Source organism: Trichoderma ghanense (genome assembly GCF_004382785.1).
Source record: "Trichoderma ghanense strain CCMA-1212 chromosome Unknown scaffold_15, whole genome shotgun sequence".
In the NCBI taxonomy this organism is placed as follows: Eukaryota; Fungi; Ascomycota; class Sordariomycetes; order Hypocreales; family Hypocreaceae; genus Trichoderma; species Trichoderma ghanense.
In genome coordinates, this window is record NW_027395678.1 from 188,907 (window position 1) to 205,539 (window position 16,633).

At 53.5% G+C, this 16,633-nt stretch overlaps 4 protein-coding genes across 4 annotated transcripts; 3 read left to right on the top strand and 1 right to left on the bottom strand.

Annotated features, from left to right (window-relative positions):
- On the top strand, positions 1 to 7,380 carry CCMA1212_009128 (Lovastatin diketide synthase mokB; the record flags this gene model as incomplete). The annotated part of the gene is made up of 5 exons (XM_073706228.1): positions 1 to 5; positions 233 to 618; positions 697 to 1,081; positions 1,154 to 6,443; positions 6,532 to 7,380. The coding sequence occupies 5 exons, from the start codon at positions 1 to 3 to the stop codon at positions 7,378 to 7,380; spliced, it is 6,915 nt and encodes a 2,304-aa protein (XP_073555248.1).
- Positions 7,381 to 8,251: 871 nt separating this feature from the next.
- CCMA1212_009129 (uncharacterized protein) lies at positions 8,252 to 8,955 on the top strand (the record flags this gene model as incomplete). The annotated part of the gene is made up of 2 exons (XM_073706229.1): positions 8,252 to 8,476; positions 8,551 to 8,955. Coding segments are annotated over 2 exons (630 nt in total), but the record flags the coding sequence as incomplete, so codon positions are not given.
- A 1,414-nt stretch (positions 8,956 to 10,369) lies between these two features.
- CCMA1212_009131 (Antigenic thaumatin-like protein) lies at positions 10,370 to 10,834 on the top strand (the record flags this gene model as incomplete). Its single annotated transcript, XM_073706230.1, has 1 exon — positions 10,370 to 10,834. The coding sequence occupies one exon, from the start codon at positions 10,370 to 10,372 to the stop codon at positions 10,832 to 10,834; it is 465 nt and encodes a 154-aa protein (XP_073555168.1).
- A 760-nt stretch (positions 10,835 to 11,594) lies between these two features.
- Positions 11,595 to 14,507, bottom strand: CCMA1212_009133 (Minor extracellular protease vpr; the record flags this gene model as incomplete). The annotated part of the gene is made up of 3 exons (XM_073706231.1): positions 11,595 to 12,981; positions 13,053 to 14,254; positions 14,340 to 14,507. 3 exons carry the CDS (start codon positions 14,505 to 14,507, stop codon positions 11,595 to 11,597), a joined length of 2,757 nt encoding a protein of 918 aa, XP_073555167.1.
- Between the last annotated feature and the right edge of the window lie 2,126 nt (positions 14,508 to 16,633).

Here is a 16,633-nt window from a genome sequence, read left to right on the forward strand (position 1 = left end):
ATGAGGTGTCTGGCTGATGTTCACGGAAACTAGGACTGTGTTGGTCTGACAGTCGCATCGGTGGTTCCCTTTTCGCTTTGGCATGTCTCGTATCGAGGGCGTGTTCTCTCATCGGCGAAGCTAAAGTTGATCTGCGGGTGTAAAATGAAGATGAGGTCTAGTGTATTAAACCATCCTCTCCGCACCGACTTTTGCTTCTCACTTCGTATTTCTCTTCAAACCACGATTCAAGGGAGGCAGGGCCTGATCGTTCCCACGCAGAGCTATCCATTGACATTTTTGACAACTTGGCAATCGAGGCTCTCTCGCAGATCAAAATGTCATCCTCAAAGCAGGACATGGATCGGCAGCGTCTGATGCCCATTGCCATAGTCGGCATGTCATGCCGTCTATCGGGAGGCGTCTCGACAATTGACGACTTCTGGACCATGTTGTCGCGCTCCCGTGATGGCTGGCGGCCAATTCCTGAGGAGAGATTCTCAACCAAGGCCTTCTATCACCCGGATCCGCAGAAAAAGGGGTGCTTCAACAACCGAGGTGGCTATTTCATGGATGGTGACTTGTCGACGTTTGATGCTCCGTTCTTCCATATCACCAAACAGGAGGCCGAGGCTATGGGTATGAATATCTCCTTCTCCTTGTGCAGCAGCAGCGGCTGCTTGTGTATGTAGACTGAAGACTCACTCTTGTTGGTAGATCCTCAACAGAGGCATCTTTTGGAGTGCACGTATGAAGCTCTGGAAAATGCTGGGCTTCCAAGACATGCCGTTTCTGGAAGCAACATGGGCGTCTTCATTGGTGGTACCTCCTCGGACTATCGACTGGGCAATCTGAAAGAAGTTGACCAGATACCCATGTACGATGCCACGGGCAACCATCAGTCCATCCAAGCCGGACGCATCTCATACTACTTCAACCTTCATGGCCCTTCATTCGCGGCAGACACGGCCTGTTCATCTGGCCTATACGCACTTCATTTGGCAGTACAGAGCATCCGCTCAGGAGAGTCAGACTCGGCAATTGTCGCGGCATCCAGCTTGCATCTGCAGCCTCACGATATGGTCTCCATGTCCTTGTTGGGGTGAGTCGTTTGTTTCACGTGGCCCTAGCAAACTGCGATAAACAGGATGAGCATCTGTTGACATGATTGCAGTCTTTTCAACGAGCATGGCAAAACCTTTGCTTTCGATCACAGAGCAAAGTCTGGCTTCGCCCGGGGTGAAGGCACTGGCTGCCTCATCCTCAAACCTCTCCACAAGGCTCTGGAGGACAACGACAAGATCCGCTCCATCATCGTGAACACCGGCACGAATCAAGACGGGAAGACAACGGGACTGACAAATCCCAGTGGGGAAGCCCAAGAGCGTTTGATTCGCGATGTTTATGCCAGAGCTGGCATCTCTCCCGAGGACACCGGATATGTCGAAGCTCATGGAACCGGGACGCGAGCTGGAGATCCCATAGAGGCTCATTCCATATTCCGCGTCTTCGGAGCCGGCCGTACGAAGCGCGCGCCGTTGTACATGGGTTCCGTCAAGTCGAATGTCGGCCATCTGGAGAATGCAAGTGGAATCATATCCGTCATCAAAGCGTCCCTGATGCTCGAAAAGGGCTTCATTCTTCCCAACGTCAACTTCGAAAAGGCCAACGAAGCCATCCCCCTTGACGAATGGAACATCAAGGTTCCGACCAGTATACGGCCGTGGCCTCGCCAAAAGCGCTTCGCCAGCATCAACGGCTTTGGCTTCGGAGGTTCCAATGCGCACGTCGTGCTGGAGAAGGTTCCGTTGTCGATTGCCGACCTTCCTCAAGATACCCGGAACGACGCTCCCAAATTGTTTGTCCTGTCTGCCCATGATGAAAGTGCGGCCAAGCGAGTGGCCGAACAGCTCGGCGTTTACATTGAGCAGCATCCCGAAGTCTTTCAGAAGCGCCTGGCCCGGGACATGGCCTACACGCTCGGTGAGAGGAGGACACATCTTCAGTGGCGCATCGCAATCACGGCATCGTCCTGCGATGAGCTCGCGAATGCCCTCAACGGCGTTGGGGCCACTCCTGCTGTCTCCTCCAAGCAGCCCAAAGTGGCTTTCGTGTATACCGGCCAAGGAGCCCAGTGGGCAAGAATGGGCAAGGAGCTCATGGAGAGCCATCCGGTATTCGCCAACACCGTCCGAAGATGCAGTGACTATCTGCTAGAGATTGGTGCCGAATTTTCCCTCCTGGACGAGCTGGCCAAGGGGAAAGAAGACACCCTGATCAACGAGGCGCACATCTCGCAGCCTGCTTGCACAGCGATACAGCTTGGCCTCACGAAGCTCTTGGAGAACTGGGGAGTCACGCCGTCAGCGGTCATTGGCCATTCCAGCGGAGAGATTGGAGCCGCTTTCGCTGCTAGTGCCATTGGCCTCGAGGATGCCATGTCTGTCGCCTACTGGCGCGGAAAGGTGGCCTGGGGAATGAAATTCAAGCACCCGGATCTTCGAGGTGCAATGTTGGCTGTCGGTGCGGGGGCTGGAGATGTCAGGAGCATCATCAAGGCCCAGGGGCTGCAGGGAGTCACCGTGGCCTGCAAGAATTCTCCAAATTCTGTCACGGCTTCCGGAGACGAAGAAGGTGTCGATAGTCTTGCTGCAGAGCTGGAGCGTCAGAGCATTTTCAACCGCAAGTTGCGGGTGAACATGGCATACCACTCTGCTCACATGCAGCTGATTGCAGAGGACTACAAGGCTGCCATCAAGTATGTGGCACCTCAAGCAACCTCGGCCGTCGAGTTCTACTCCTCGCTGATGGGCTGCAAGCTCGATTCGACATCGTCCCTCGGTCCATCTTATTGGGTCGAAAATCTGACAAGTCCCGTGCTCTTCTCTACAGCTCTCAAAGAGTTGCACCTGAGAGAGAAGCCAGATGTCATTGTCGAAGTCGGCCCTCATTCTGCCCTTGAGGGCCCAATCAAGCAGATTTTGAAGGGTATCAGCCCTCAAGCCGCCGTGGGAACCAAATATATGCCTTGCCTCGTTCGAGACCAACACGCCACCTTCACGGCCTTGAACTGCGCGGGCAATTTGTTCGTCAAGGGCCACACCATTGACTTTGGGAGACTCAACCATCCGAATGAAGGTGTCCAACCGCCTGCTGTTGTTACAGACTTTCACCCGTATCCTTGGTCGCAATACAAGTACTGGTTCGAGCCTCGTTCGTCGAAGCAGTCACGCCAGAAACCTTTTGCACGCCACGACCTCCTAGGTCTCTTGGAGGACTCATACAGTGAGCTTGAGCCGAAATGGAAGAACGTCATCTCGACAGATGATGTGCCGTGGCTCAAGGACCATCGGATGCAGTCTTTGGCCACCTTCCCTCTCGCAGGTTACATCTGTATGGCTGTGGAGGCGGCGTCACAGCGGGCTCAGTTGCGAGGTATCCCAGCTGAGCAGATCGAAGGCTTTCGCCTTCGTGAAGTTCAAGTCTCCAAAGCTCTTATCCTCGACGACGGCGCTCCATATGAGACTGTGTTCTCCCTGAAACCGTATGCCGAGGGTACAAGGTCCGATTCGAATGATTGGGATGAGTTCCGCGTCTCCTCGTGGACCCCAGCCAGGGGTTGGCTGGAGCATTGCAGCGGCCTTGTCGGGATCAAAAAAGCTGCGCCGTTGAATCCGATCGGTTCTGGCCTGTTGCGTGCCGCGTCTATCCGTCGCCAACACATCATGAGCATGAGCTGCCAACAGCTCCCCCTGGGCAGCTTCTACTCTGAGCTGGAAACTCGCGGAGCTGGATATAGCGGAGTGTTTCGAATCTCTCCAAACGCCGACATCAAGCTTCACCAGCAGTACTCGACCACATCTTTGGCCATTCCCGACACAGCGATGACAATGCCTGCTTCATTCGAGTCAGCATCTATTGCACCCGCAGCATTCGTGGATCTGTTGTTCCAGCTCACCTTTCCTATACTCGGCGCCGGCAGCGGCGAGATGCCCTCTCTCTTCATGCCGTCAGCCGTCAAGGAGATCGATATAAGCAGCAAACTACCAAAGTCTCCTGGCGAGCAGGTGCAAGTTGTTGCTCACGGCTGCCCAGACTTTGCGGCTCCTGGACCTGTTGACTTTGTCATTGACACGTGGTACAAAGATGCCGTTGAGCCCGTGATAAAGATTAGCGGCTTCAGAATGACACCCGTAAATGGCGACATCAATGAGAGTCCAAGCCCGCGATCTATATGCTACAGGGTAGAGTGGGAGTCCTTTGATGAGTTAAGAGAGACAACGGAAAGACAAGAAAAGGAACCGACGTCCGCTGAAAATGGACATGTGGATGGTACCTCTTCCAACGGGGCGGCGACAAGTGGTAACGGGGAAAACAGCCATCTCGAATCATCTGCTCAAGTCTTCGGGGGAAAAAACGGCGCGAAGGTCAATGGCAATGGAAGACACAAGACCGACAGTCCTCTGGAAGAAGATCCAGTAGCCAAGAACGGGACTATAACTAGCAACGGCAACGGAACAAATGGCGAGGGGGCTGTATCAGGTGAAGTCGACAGCCTAGCTGATGCCGAGTTTGTCCTCGTATCTCGTCATGATAGAAGCGATCCACTGGTAGAGGCTCTCTTCGACCTCCTGGAGCTGCGTACCGCGAAGAGGCCACGAGTCGTCAATTTCTTTGACCTTATTCCTGAGCCCACTTCTTGCTATATCTGCTTGACAGAGATAGACGAACCGCTCCTTGCTAACATGACAGCAAAAACATTTGACAAGATGCAGAATCTGCTCACCAACTGCCAGTCGGTACTTTGGGTGTCCTCGGGAGCGTATCGATTCGCAGAACGTCCAGAGGCCAACATCTCGCAGGGGCTCCTGCGTACCGTCCGCTCGGAGGCAAGCAAGGCCGTAGCCTCTCTCGATCTGGATCCCCATTCTGAACTCGATGTCCGCGACAAAGCCGAGCTCATTCTTCGTGCCGCCAAAGTCTCCATGGCAATTCCAGAAGGCGACACCCCTATGGACTATGAGTTCGCCGAAGAGGGTGGCAAACTCATGGTCCCCCGTCTTGTCAAGCAAGATGACATGAACCTCGCCATCTATCACGACACAGAGGCCTCGGCCGCACCGCCATATGCGCAGCCGTTCGAGCAGCCCGGACGACGCCTCCAAGTCGCCGTCGGTACATATGGCGCTCTCGACTCTCTGTATTGGAAGGACGAGGACGAGGCGCCCTTGGGCTCATACGAGGTTGAGATCAAAGTGGCGTGCACAGGGATGAACTTCAAAGATGTAGTCATCGCCATGGGCCAAGTGGCCAGCCCGTACCTCGGGGTCGAATGCAGCGGCGTAATATCTCGAATCGGTACGCACGTTCGTTCCCTCAAGATTGGCGACCGTGTCTGCGCCATGTCTCTGGGCGCCTACAGCACGTACTCCCGATGTCTCGAGACTAGCGCTGCTGTCATCCCCGACAATATGAGCTTTGAGGTGGCAGCTTCCATTCCCGTTGTATACTGTACTGCTTATTATGGCATCGTGGACCTGGCCCGGCTGGAGCATGGTGAAAAGATATTGATTCATGCTGCAACTGGCGGTGTTGGCCAAGCGGCCATCCAGCTCTCTCAGATGATAGGCGCCGAGATATATGCCACTGTTGGAAGTGCGGACAAGAAGCAGTTGCTGATGGAGACGTATGGCATCCCGGAAGATCGCATCTTCTACAGTCGAGATACCTCGTTCGGTCCGGCCATCCGAGAGGCCACTGCCGGTCACGGCATTGATGTTGTGCTCAATTCGCTGGCGGGTGATCTCCTTCGCGAGACATGGGAGTGTCTTGCACCGTTTGGCCGCTTTATCGAGCTGGGGAAGCGAGACATCACGAAAAACACAAGGCTCGAGATGGCCAAGCTCGAATTCAACTGCACGTTCAGCTCAGTGGACTTGACGCTTGTTGCGGCAGAGCGGCCCAAGATCATGGAGCGCACTTTTGCGTCCGTCATGCGTCTCCTCGAGAACAAGACAATCAATCCTATTGGGCCCATCACATCCGTGAGCATCCAAGACGTTGAAGCAGCACTTCGCAGGCTGCAGAGCGGTAAGACGACAGGCAAGCTGGTGGTGACGCATAGTGGCCAAAGCCAAGTCAGGGTCACACACCCTGCACCTCGCTCGGATATGTTGGAGCGCGATGCGACATACATCATCATTGGCGGGACAGGTGGTCTTGGGCGCTCTATTGCACGGCGAATGGTAAGGCGAGGTGCTCGTCATATCATCCTGCTCTCTCGGAGCGGCAAGATCACAGATGACGTGAGCAAGTTGACGAAAGAGAGCCGAAAGCTGGGTGCCTCGATATACGTTGTGCCTTGTGATGTTGCAGATGCGGAAAGCGTCCGGTCATTGGTGGAGGAGCTGCAGGATGATCTGCCTCCGATCAGAGGTATCATTCACGCTGCCATGGTTCTCAGAGTATGTGTCTCCCCCTTTTTGATGCCCACCAAGCCATTGAATGAGCATTTGCTGCTGTTGCCTGGCTCGTCGCTAATCGACCTCGTAGGACGTCCTGTTCGAAAAGATGACATTTGAAGACTATCAGGCCGTTGTCAGAAGCAAAATATCCGGGGCATGGAACTTCCATACCGCACTCAACGATACTCCTCTCCAATTCTTCATCGTTCTCTCGTCCGTTGCTGGCATTGTGGGCAACAGGGGCCAAGCACACTACTCTGCTGCCAACACGTTTCTCGATGCCCTTGTCCTGCATCGACGCCGCAAGGGCTTGTCAGCCGCGTCTATCGACCTTGCCGCGGTCGAGGGCGTCGGGTACCTAGCTGACAATGCGGCCAAGATGTCCCAGGTCATGAGGAATTTGTCCGATAACACTGTGGGCGAGGCTGAGGTTCTGGCATTGATCGAATCCGCCATGACAGGCAAAGTCGATTGCTTCTGCCAGGGGCAAGTGGTTACCGGACTGGGCTTCGACAACGCATCGTCAATGCCGTTCTATGCCTTGGATGCCAAGTTTTCTTACCTCCGTGATGCTCTGCTTGCCTCATCAGCCGATGCGGACAAACTGTCGAGGTCTGAGGATATGTCCATCTCTCAGCAGCTACGAAGATGCACGACTGAAGAAGAAGCTCAGGACGCCGTGACGCTTGGTCTTCGAGACAAGCTCGGGGCCATCCTGATGCTGCCGGAAGAGGTCATGGCGGCACGGCAGGGAAACACGTCTATCACAGCCTTTGGGCTCGATTCGCTCAATGCCATTGAGCTACGGAACTGGATTGGCAAAGAGCTGCAGGCTCATCTGCAGGTCCTGGAGCTGCTGACAAGCGGGCGAGTTGCGGATCTGGCGGCTCTGGTGCTGCGCAAGTCGAGGATCGAGGGAGTTTGGACAAAGGAGTGACCATAACCGGGTCATCCGTATGGGTTTGTGTTGACTGCGGTGATGTTGATTGATGTTGATTGGGGATGATCAAGACAGGTAATTGGTGTAGGTAGGTAGTTTATTGCTGTAATGATTGACCGTTTCTGTTATCTGATCAAAGGTGGTGAAGTATCTGCCAAGCTCGCCATCGCTGCTTCCTTCCCCGATTGAACACACCCCACCTTCTAAGCGAGAACATTGCCAACAACGTCGCTCTTGCCTCTTTCACTCTCCATGGCTGCAGCGTAATAAGCAAGGTACGATGCTGTTGCCTGAGGCATCTCCTCTCGGCTGGGTAATCCTGATTCTCCAGCCTTTGGGAAGGGACACTGAAGCAGAATTCAAGAAAATCAAGGCAGTCGCAAATACGCAGAAGCTGCCACCGACGTGTAGAATCTAGAAGCCAATTGATTGCCCACTGAAGGCGAGCTGACCAAGACACCTTCAGTTGGGGAATATCTGCTGCATGGGGAATTCAAAGAAGGCAGGCGGCATCTTCCGTAGGCACTAAACTCCCCCAGGCTAAATTTGCCGAATGGGGAAGTGGCGACCATCGGCCCCGTTTACGTACTCCATTCCAGCCTTACTAAACGGACCTGACGAGTTCCTGAGCTAGTGACATCATGAAAGCAAAACTACCCTGTAAGACGAAAATTACTGAATGGGGAAATGGGAGAGAAGGCGGCGATGGAAGGAAACGTTTGTCATGTCGAGCTGTCGATGCAACATTATTGATGTTGAGTCTCCAGACGAGAAATGTGTTGAGAATCCCTGTGAGAACCTCATGTATATATAGAACTATGTTGAGCCTTGAAGACGATGAATCGATCCTTTACTGCATCAACAAGCAACCACTGCATCAACAAGCAACCACTGCATCAACAAGCAACCACTCCAGCAAACAGTAACCAATCTCTCCAAAAAGATCAGAAAGAAAAGACAAACTCCTTCATCCATCATGAGCAGCCAAACTCAATCTCAAAATCTTCCTCTTTCCGGGGTTGCTCGAGATGGCTGGTCTACCGATACTGAGGCTACAGCTACTTGCTTCTGCGGCGCTGTGCAACTGGCGTTTGTACGTTCAACTCGACACCATTGTGACAAACTCACAAATCTTGATGAATCTATTGACTGACTGATTGCAAATAGCCTACGCAAGCTCCAGGTCTCATCAACACCTTTGTCTGCAACTGCTTCGACTGCCGCAAAGTCACCGCCTCCATGTTCGCCTCCAACTTCACCGTCGACAACTCCTACATCAGGCATCTCCGAGGTGAGGACAACCTGAGCCGCTGGGGCCAGGACAAGACGCCGACCTCGAGGACGGAAATGGCAAACTACTTCTGCAAGACTTGCGGCACCCTCATGTATCGCAGAAGCGCTCTCACGCCTGAGCAGAGCTTCATGAGAATCGGCACGGTCGATGACTTCACGCTGCACGAGACCAAGCTACGGCCCCAGTACGAGATTTTCACGGCGACTCGTGTCAACTGGTGGCATGGAGTGGAGGGGGCAAAGGCGCTGCCGGGACCTTTTACCAAGGCGAGCAATTGACTAGGTCGTCATGGGAAGACGACGAAGATATGACGAGTGAACTGGGGGGAATTGGTCAATCTCGACTCATCTTCCGCATAGCACTGCGCCAGTGTAGATCATATAGATTGATAGAATACAGCTTCATTCTTTAAGTACTGGATTGCATGATGATCCGAACGTACGATGGCTTCCAAGTCGCACCATGGTTTAAAGCATACGTAGGTAGTTTTCAAGGAGTACATCGTACTGAGAAGCATCTTGGAGCAGACCTTGTTTCCACAGTGTTCTAGCAAAGAACTGACGGACAAAGTACCTTACTTCCTTCTAAGCATATACCGAGGTAACGTGGTAAACCGTTACGCGTGGTGCCTGTCATACGTTATTGTGCCACCCAAGCCGTGGCCATGCTTCCGCCCTGCATTTGGCTGCATAATACGACACCTGGTGCATCATCCTCCCGCTCATCCCACAGCTCAGCCCTTCCACGAGCCGACGCGGTGCCCGATGTTGGTACCCGAATGGGAGCGGAAATGTTCCAGACTTGGGCACCTCCAGTCACGCCGCTGACCAGCCGTCTGTGGGCTGATGCCTGAGCCCAGCACACATGATCTCATCCAAGGTATATGAAATTCAGCTTCTAGGAGGAGGCACGGCTCGGGAGCCCTCTGAGCTTATGCCAGGCCCGAGCCAAAACACCATGCCGCTTGCATCCTAGTATCTCTGCCTCTGGCGAATCCCAGCCTCGGGACTTGTCTGAGTTGGAAACCCCCGCATCCCAGAAATACGATGCTTGGCGCGTCGATCCCGCCAAAAGCTCCTCCGCCAGCGGACCGGCACTCCCTGACATACAGTCGAAGCCTCCAGTCTTGACTCTATTCTCCTCTTCTGCTCTGCAGGCAAACAACCTGGGCCGTCTCTTTATTTTACGCAATCGAATGGAAACGAACAAGAGAGCATCCTCCGGCCTCGTATTCGACTGTCCAACCCAATATGCTGCAGCTCTCAGCCGCATCGAGCCCCTTTTCACCGCTCAGGTCGACGCTGCTTTGGGCATCGCGGTGCTCGTATTCTGAGAGGCATTAAGCTTAACGTGGCAATGTGGATAGTGCAGATCCCCCGGAATGCGAGAGGCTGCGAAGATGTGCTGGCCGGCTTGGTGCCAGCAGCTTATGCGCAACGAGCAGGAATCACACGGGATGCTCGTGAGGAAGCATTCGATACGAAGTGCAGTATGAGGCATCGAAAGAGGCATCCGCCGCGAGGAGCAGTGGGAGCTTGGGAGATATAAAAGGAGAGGTTTGTTCCCTTGAAGCGAGACTCTCGAGACAGATCATCAGCTCACACTCTCAAGACTCTCTCACAGACTCCCAAGGCTCGCAACAGCACCATCAACGACTCCTTCAAAGCATCTAATTCTTCAAACACCTCCACCATGAAGTTCAGCACCACCGCCGTCCTCGCCATTACCGCGCTCGTCGAGTCGGCCTCTGCCCTCGGCAAAGCCCGCGTCGTCAACAACTGCCCCTTCAGCGTCACCCTCTGGTCCGTCGGCAGCGCAGTCTCCGCGCCCACGACGCTCGCCCAGGGCGGCTCCTACGGCGAGACCTTCTCGCGAGACCCCGTCACCGGCGGCCGCGCCATCAAGGTCACCGTCCAGCCCGACGGCCTCTACACCGGAAAGCCCCAGACCATCTTCGCCACCAACCTCGACGGCAACACCATCTGGTACGACCTCTCGGACGTCTTTGGCGATGCCTTCAACGGCCACAAGGTGGTTGTTGCCAGTGCCAACACTGCCTGCCCCAAGATCGTCTGGACCAGCGGTGTCCCCCCTGCCGGGAGCCAAGTCAAGAATTGCGCGGCCGATGCTGATGTAAGCTTGACTCTTTGCGCTTAGATGAAGCTGGAGAGGTTGTGACGAGTCCAAGAAGTGTTATGATAGAGTTTGTTTATGATAGTATGAATGTATGAGTCTTCAATGAATATAGCCGCAACGGCCCCTGAGCCACCACTCTTCCATCCGACCATGCTGCTCACATCCGCCGAGGTGAATGACGCTTCTCCTCAATTTTATGAAAAGAAAGAAGAATTGCTTCATGATCATTGAACACCTAAAAGAGAGAAGTTCGGTTCAGATCGTCCCTTGAGCTTGCATTGTCCAATGTATGCGCCTCTGTGTGTTTAGTTTCTCAGCTCTGTTCACCTGCTGCGCTACTTCACTCACCAACTGAAGTAATTTTGCCCCGTAGCACATTGTACAGAATGAACAAAAGAGTCGGGATAGAAGAAAAAAAGAAGCAAGATGCTCTTTGCTCATTGAATGACTCAATATGTGGCAAAATCTGCAAAAAGAAATCTCCGATACTGGGAATCGAACCCAGGGCTGCTCGGCACTTGAGGAATGAGAGCGAGCGATGTTAGCCACTACACCATATCGGATGTTTTTGTATGATTTGGATCTTCAGAAAAGTATTCATGAACTCTTCAGCTGGTTCCAGGCTTTGAAGTGGAAAATAGAACCATGGTTCCAAAATAAGTCTCATATCATTGAATCTGCGTCCAAAGCCGAGGGTCACTCTCAACATGGTAACTGTGCTCATTTCCTGTTCCTTGTCTTTCCAAACTGGTGAACCGCGTGTGCTTCACGACCTTCCGAATCAAGCAATGGCTGTGGTGTTGTACTGAATGTTGAAAGTCTGCGTGAGCATGCTCTCATAATCCTTCGGATTGTTCACATCTCCATATATCTTAAGCGCCCGGATCAAGAACTTGTAACTCCCCTCAGGCACGATGGTCCCCTCTTGGGTCATTCCCGTGAATGCAGTAACGAAATAAGACCTCGAAGTATACGCAAGGGGAAAGCCAGCCAGGCTACCGACGACATCGACGCCCAGCACCTTGGTCGTGTTGACCTTGTCCGCTGTATTACCCACCGCGGTGAGGTCAGCTCGGAGGAGGGGCGTGCCAGCGTCGATCTGAATGATAGGAGCAGGATAGTCTGGTGGAGGATCGATTGGCTGTGCGGCCGTCGAGATGGGATAGGGCACAATGTACGTGGTGTTGTCAGCAGCCGGCACGGTTGAGTAGACGTTGTAGTGGATCATGTAGTTGAAGTCGGGATCGAGCACTGGGAGCTTGGCCAGGCTGCCGACAACTCCCAGGTAAGGAATGACGAGTCCATCGCCGTTCGTGCCATTGACAGTGACATATCCGCTGTAAACGGGGATGGCAGAGGCATTCAGTCCTTGGGGAGGAGTGGCCGTCACGGTGATATCGGCCGACTTACCTGCCGGCACCGTGATCTTGCTGTGCGAAAAGGACAACTTAGCTGAGGCGCCCTCGGCGATGGGATTCGGAAAGGGGGCCGGGAAGTGACTGTCGCCATTTCCATATGTATACATGGTCAGAGCAGGCGTCTGGCCAATGGTGTAAGTAACGCTTCGCTTCCCAGTGTTCTTGATGGTGAAGCTCGTCTTCTTGACAAAGTTGTCGGTGTCGTTGAACGCAATGTTGGGGACGTTGAGCAGCGTTGTTGCATGGGCGGCCTTGTACGCTTGGGCCAGCCCTGCGCCCTGCTGCGCTACGGGAGCCAGCTCGTTCGGATACAGGTTGGTTCCATCATAGAAGGGTAGCTGCAGAGCCGTTGACGACACCAAGTTTAGGAGAGCTTTTGGGTCTCTGATGCCTCGAGCTTGCATGATGAGGGCGTAAATAGCAGCCATAATCGGCGTCGCCATGGAAGTTCCAGTATCGATATAGTAGCCACCAGAGGGCAACGGCCAAGTGGAGAGAATGGTACCACCCGGAGTGGTGATGGAAGGATTGACATCAGCCTGCCATGTCGGGCCCCAGCTGGTGAAGGTATCGATGTAGTTGGGGTTGATGGCATTGGGCACAAACACACCGGCCTTGGTGGACGATGATGACTCCACGAATGTGAACCAGAGGTCCTTGCCGCTGCTGAGCTCATCCAGCCACTGGACACCTTGGGAGTAGCCTGTCATTCCAAGACCGGAGGCGCTGGTAGCCCCAATAGACCAAGGGCTGTCATTTTGAGAAGTGGTTAGTCTTTCCGTGTCCGAAGAGAAGAAAGAGGGGAACTTGGCCACACTTACTTTCCAGGACTATCATACCAGAACATAAAGTACGTGGCGTTGTTCTTCTGCAGGTTGCTCACTTCTGTCCACGAACCGCAGGCTGAATCGTATTTGACGAGAACGACCTTGTCGCTGAGATCGGCCGGAGCCTTGTCACTGAGAGGACTGCAAGCTCCATAAGTACTGTCTGTAGTGACATCTGGTGTCACTGGCCATACTTGAAGGGTGATGTTGCTGGGGAACGCAAAGGCTCCGGGGGTGTAGACGAAGAGGGTCTGATTCGCCGTCGAGTTGTCCGTACTCACGAAAGCTCCCGTGCCCAGGAATGGCGTCAGAGTGCTCTCGACTGAAGAGACTGCAGTGACGCCTTTGCCGTTGGCTGGAGTTCCCGCGAGAAACAGCCCTGCAGAACCCGAGTTGCCGTTGGCCACGGTACAGACGACGCCCGCTGAGACGATTCGCGACACGGCAACCGAAAAAGAGTCTTCCGTCCAGCCAGATGCTCCGCCAAGGGAGAGGGTGATGATGTCCGCTCCATCCTCGAAAGCCTGGTTGACTGCTGAGATGGCAACATCGGCCCCAACATCGCCGCTGCAGCCAAAGACCCTGTACATTCCAATTGTCGCGCCGGGAGCAGCACCAACGAAGCGCATGGGGTTGGGCAAGGCTCCGATAATGCCCGTGACGTGTGTTCCATGGCCGTCACATGTGCTGAAGGGCTCAGGACCAGGCACAGGGGTGTTGCTGCCGTCGTAGTCATCACCAACCATGTCTCTTCCGTAGCTGACAACGCAGCCCTTGCCAAAGCATCCGCCCAAGGCGGGATGGTTGAAGTCGACTCCCGTGTCAAGGATGCTGATCCTGATGCCCTTGCCGGTGATTCCCTCCGCATGGAGTTTATCAACCTGGACCTGAGCGTGGACCGCATAAGTGTCATTCCCCGATGTTTCTCTGCGTGACAGACTCGAAAGGTCACGCAAGTGACTGGAGTTGCTGCTTATGGGGCTCAGTGTTGTGTTGGCCGGTCGCTTGTATCGTTGAACAGGCCACACCTGCTTTACCGAGGGAACCGATGCGATTCTGGAGGAGGCGAAATGGGGATCCAGGTCAACAGCGTTCAGCTGAAATGAAGCCCCTTTGAACAGGGTGTAGTTGAGGTTTAACCGCTTGGTTGCAGCAAGACCGCGTCGCTGAAGGTCGCTGAACAGTGATGCTTCACCCTGTAGTCGACCATGGGGTTAGAACTCGACAAGATAGGTTTGGGGGAGAACAATCTGAAATGAGGAAGCAATCGGTTAGACTCACATGTCCGTCTTCAAATTCGACAATGTAAGCACCTGGGATAAAGTTCGATTCTCCCTTTGTCCAGTCCTCCTTTCCATTAGCTATTCCGTGAGAGCCCTGAGCAGCCACATGGGCGCCATCTGCTAGAAGCAAGCCCAAAACGGGCAACAAACGGAGGTAGGCCACCATGTCCAACTATTGGCAACAGCGCCTGGTAATGGAGCTCCTAACGAGCGTACTGATTGGCCGGAAGGTGGACAAGAAGCTCGTCTCACGAAGGGTCTTCCCTCTCTGCTTTATATATCCTCACCACCAGATGCATAACAGCTCAACTCCGATACCTGGAAAGGCCGTAACGTCTCATTTGTTACATCTTGACTGCTCGAAGACGGTGAAATGGTTCCAATCGTGGCAGCGATGGCGAGCTTCCGCTTGCGATGCATGAGGCAGGGGGCAGGATCCCTCGATGGCACGCAGCTGAGCGAAGCAACAGGCTGCAGCTCCGAATGTCACTGTGACTTTCATCTTGCTCTTTTTAAAAAATGGCGTCAGGAATGTGATTGTGATTTAAAAGTATGTTTGTTGCGCGCATTTGAGTGGAGACTTGCCTCTATTTGAACCCTTCTTTGTGGCCTGACTTGACCAATGCTGGCGAGCCTCTCTCGATCGATCAGGAAGGTCGGATTTGGACAGTGGGATGGGATCAAATCAGCAGCATCTACCGTTCGTACTGTGCGGAGAAGGTTGTTAGTTGTAATCGAATCTGGAGTCAGGGACCTTCTCAAAGAGGTGACAGGCAGCTTACCTGCATGTGGTCAGGGGTTGTCGATTTAGCTTGACCGGATTGTGAGATTTGCAGCAGGCATCTGATGCCATCTTTCGGTCGTTATACCGCGAGGCGAGATATCACCATCAGAGTGCCGCCTTCTCTTGACAGGGGCAAGAACAACAGTAGGTTTGATTTCAGAAGCAGGCTCGCAAGGCCAGGAATGGACGAGCTGCGGATCGCTGGCCCATCTGGTGGTACAGAGAAAGTCGATTTTGTAAAGCTGGCTAGAAAAGTCTTAATATTGGCGAATATTATTTCGTCATCTTGTCGATTGCGGCGTTTCTCTGAGGATTCTTGCTTGTAGGTCGTCGTGTCGTAAAACTCTGTGGCTCTGATGGTGGACTCGAGGGGGGAGAGTGTCGGGGAGCTCTCAGGATGTCAGGTTTCTGGAGCTGGGTACGGAGGTGCTGAACAATATTCTCACACCTTGAGGCTCAGACTGAAAGAATCATCTTACGTTGTTCGGGTCTGGGTACGGTACACTGTTGGATGTTTCTTTGTCTCACAGTCTTTCAGAACAAGCACCAACCGAACAAATCCCACCAGTTGAATATTAAGACGCGTTCCATTTCAGTCACAGCCGTGGAGATTCAGTTTGCTCAACTTTTGTTACTTGATTTCGTCCATCTGTCTAATGCTGTGAGCAAGTCTCGGCTGGGGATGTCTCCGAGGTTCGTCTCCTTGAAAGAAACCCAGAGAGCCAGCGGAGATGTCGAGGAGGAAAAGGGGACTTGTTATCAAGTAATCCTCGATCTACTTCGCCCTGATACTCTCCAGAAGCCTCAGATGTCAGCCGAGCCGCCACAGAGCAGACTGGGCACAATCTTCCAGCACATTCCAGCAACATCAAGGAGCTCACCCCCCCCCCATTTCTCCCTCCTCATTGGCTGTCAACACTCCCGAGCTGCTGGCAGAGGAGGCATCATTCACTGCATCTGCTTACCTATGCATAGACAACGAGGGCGCACGGGCCAGGAGGCCGTCTATATAAACATCTCCTGCTCCCCCCGACTTTTGATTCCCTTTTCTTTTTTTTTCCCTCTCAACCCTTCCCCAGAACCCTGAGGGTTTTTCTAGTATTCCGACCTCAAGAACTCGGAATACTAGCGAGGGGGGGCCTAGTCAGCAACAATTTTTGATTTACCTGCTTTGCAGATCTTCACTTTTCATTGTGAGCACAGGCTTGTCCTGTGGCATGAGGAAGAATCAACAGACAGATGCTGCTTTGCCTTGATGGCGTTGTGGACTGCTGGTGAAGAGAGAGGAGAAAGCACGCGAGGACGGAAACACAATATCACACGAACGTAGAGAAGCGAGAATGTTTGGGAGCTGAAGCTAGCTATGATGTCTGGCAGAGACTGCGACGACTTTTGATGATGATGACCTGTCGGGGATCCTGCCTTGTGGTGTTTGCCCGTAGTCTGCCTCGTCGGCCGTGTTTATTCCAACTCTTTTCGAGATTCGTCGACCCAGCTTGATGGCCTCT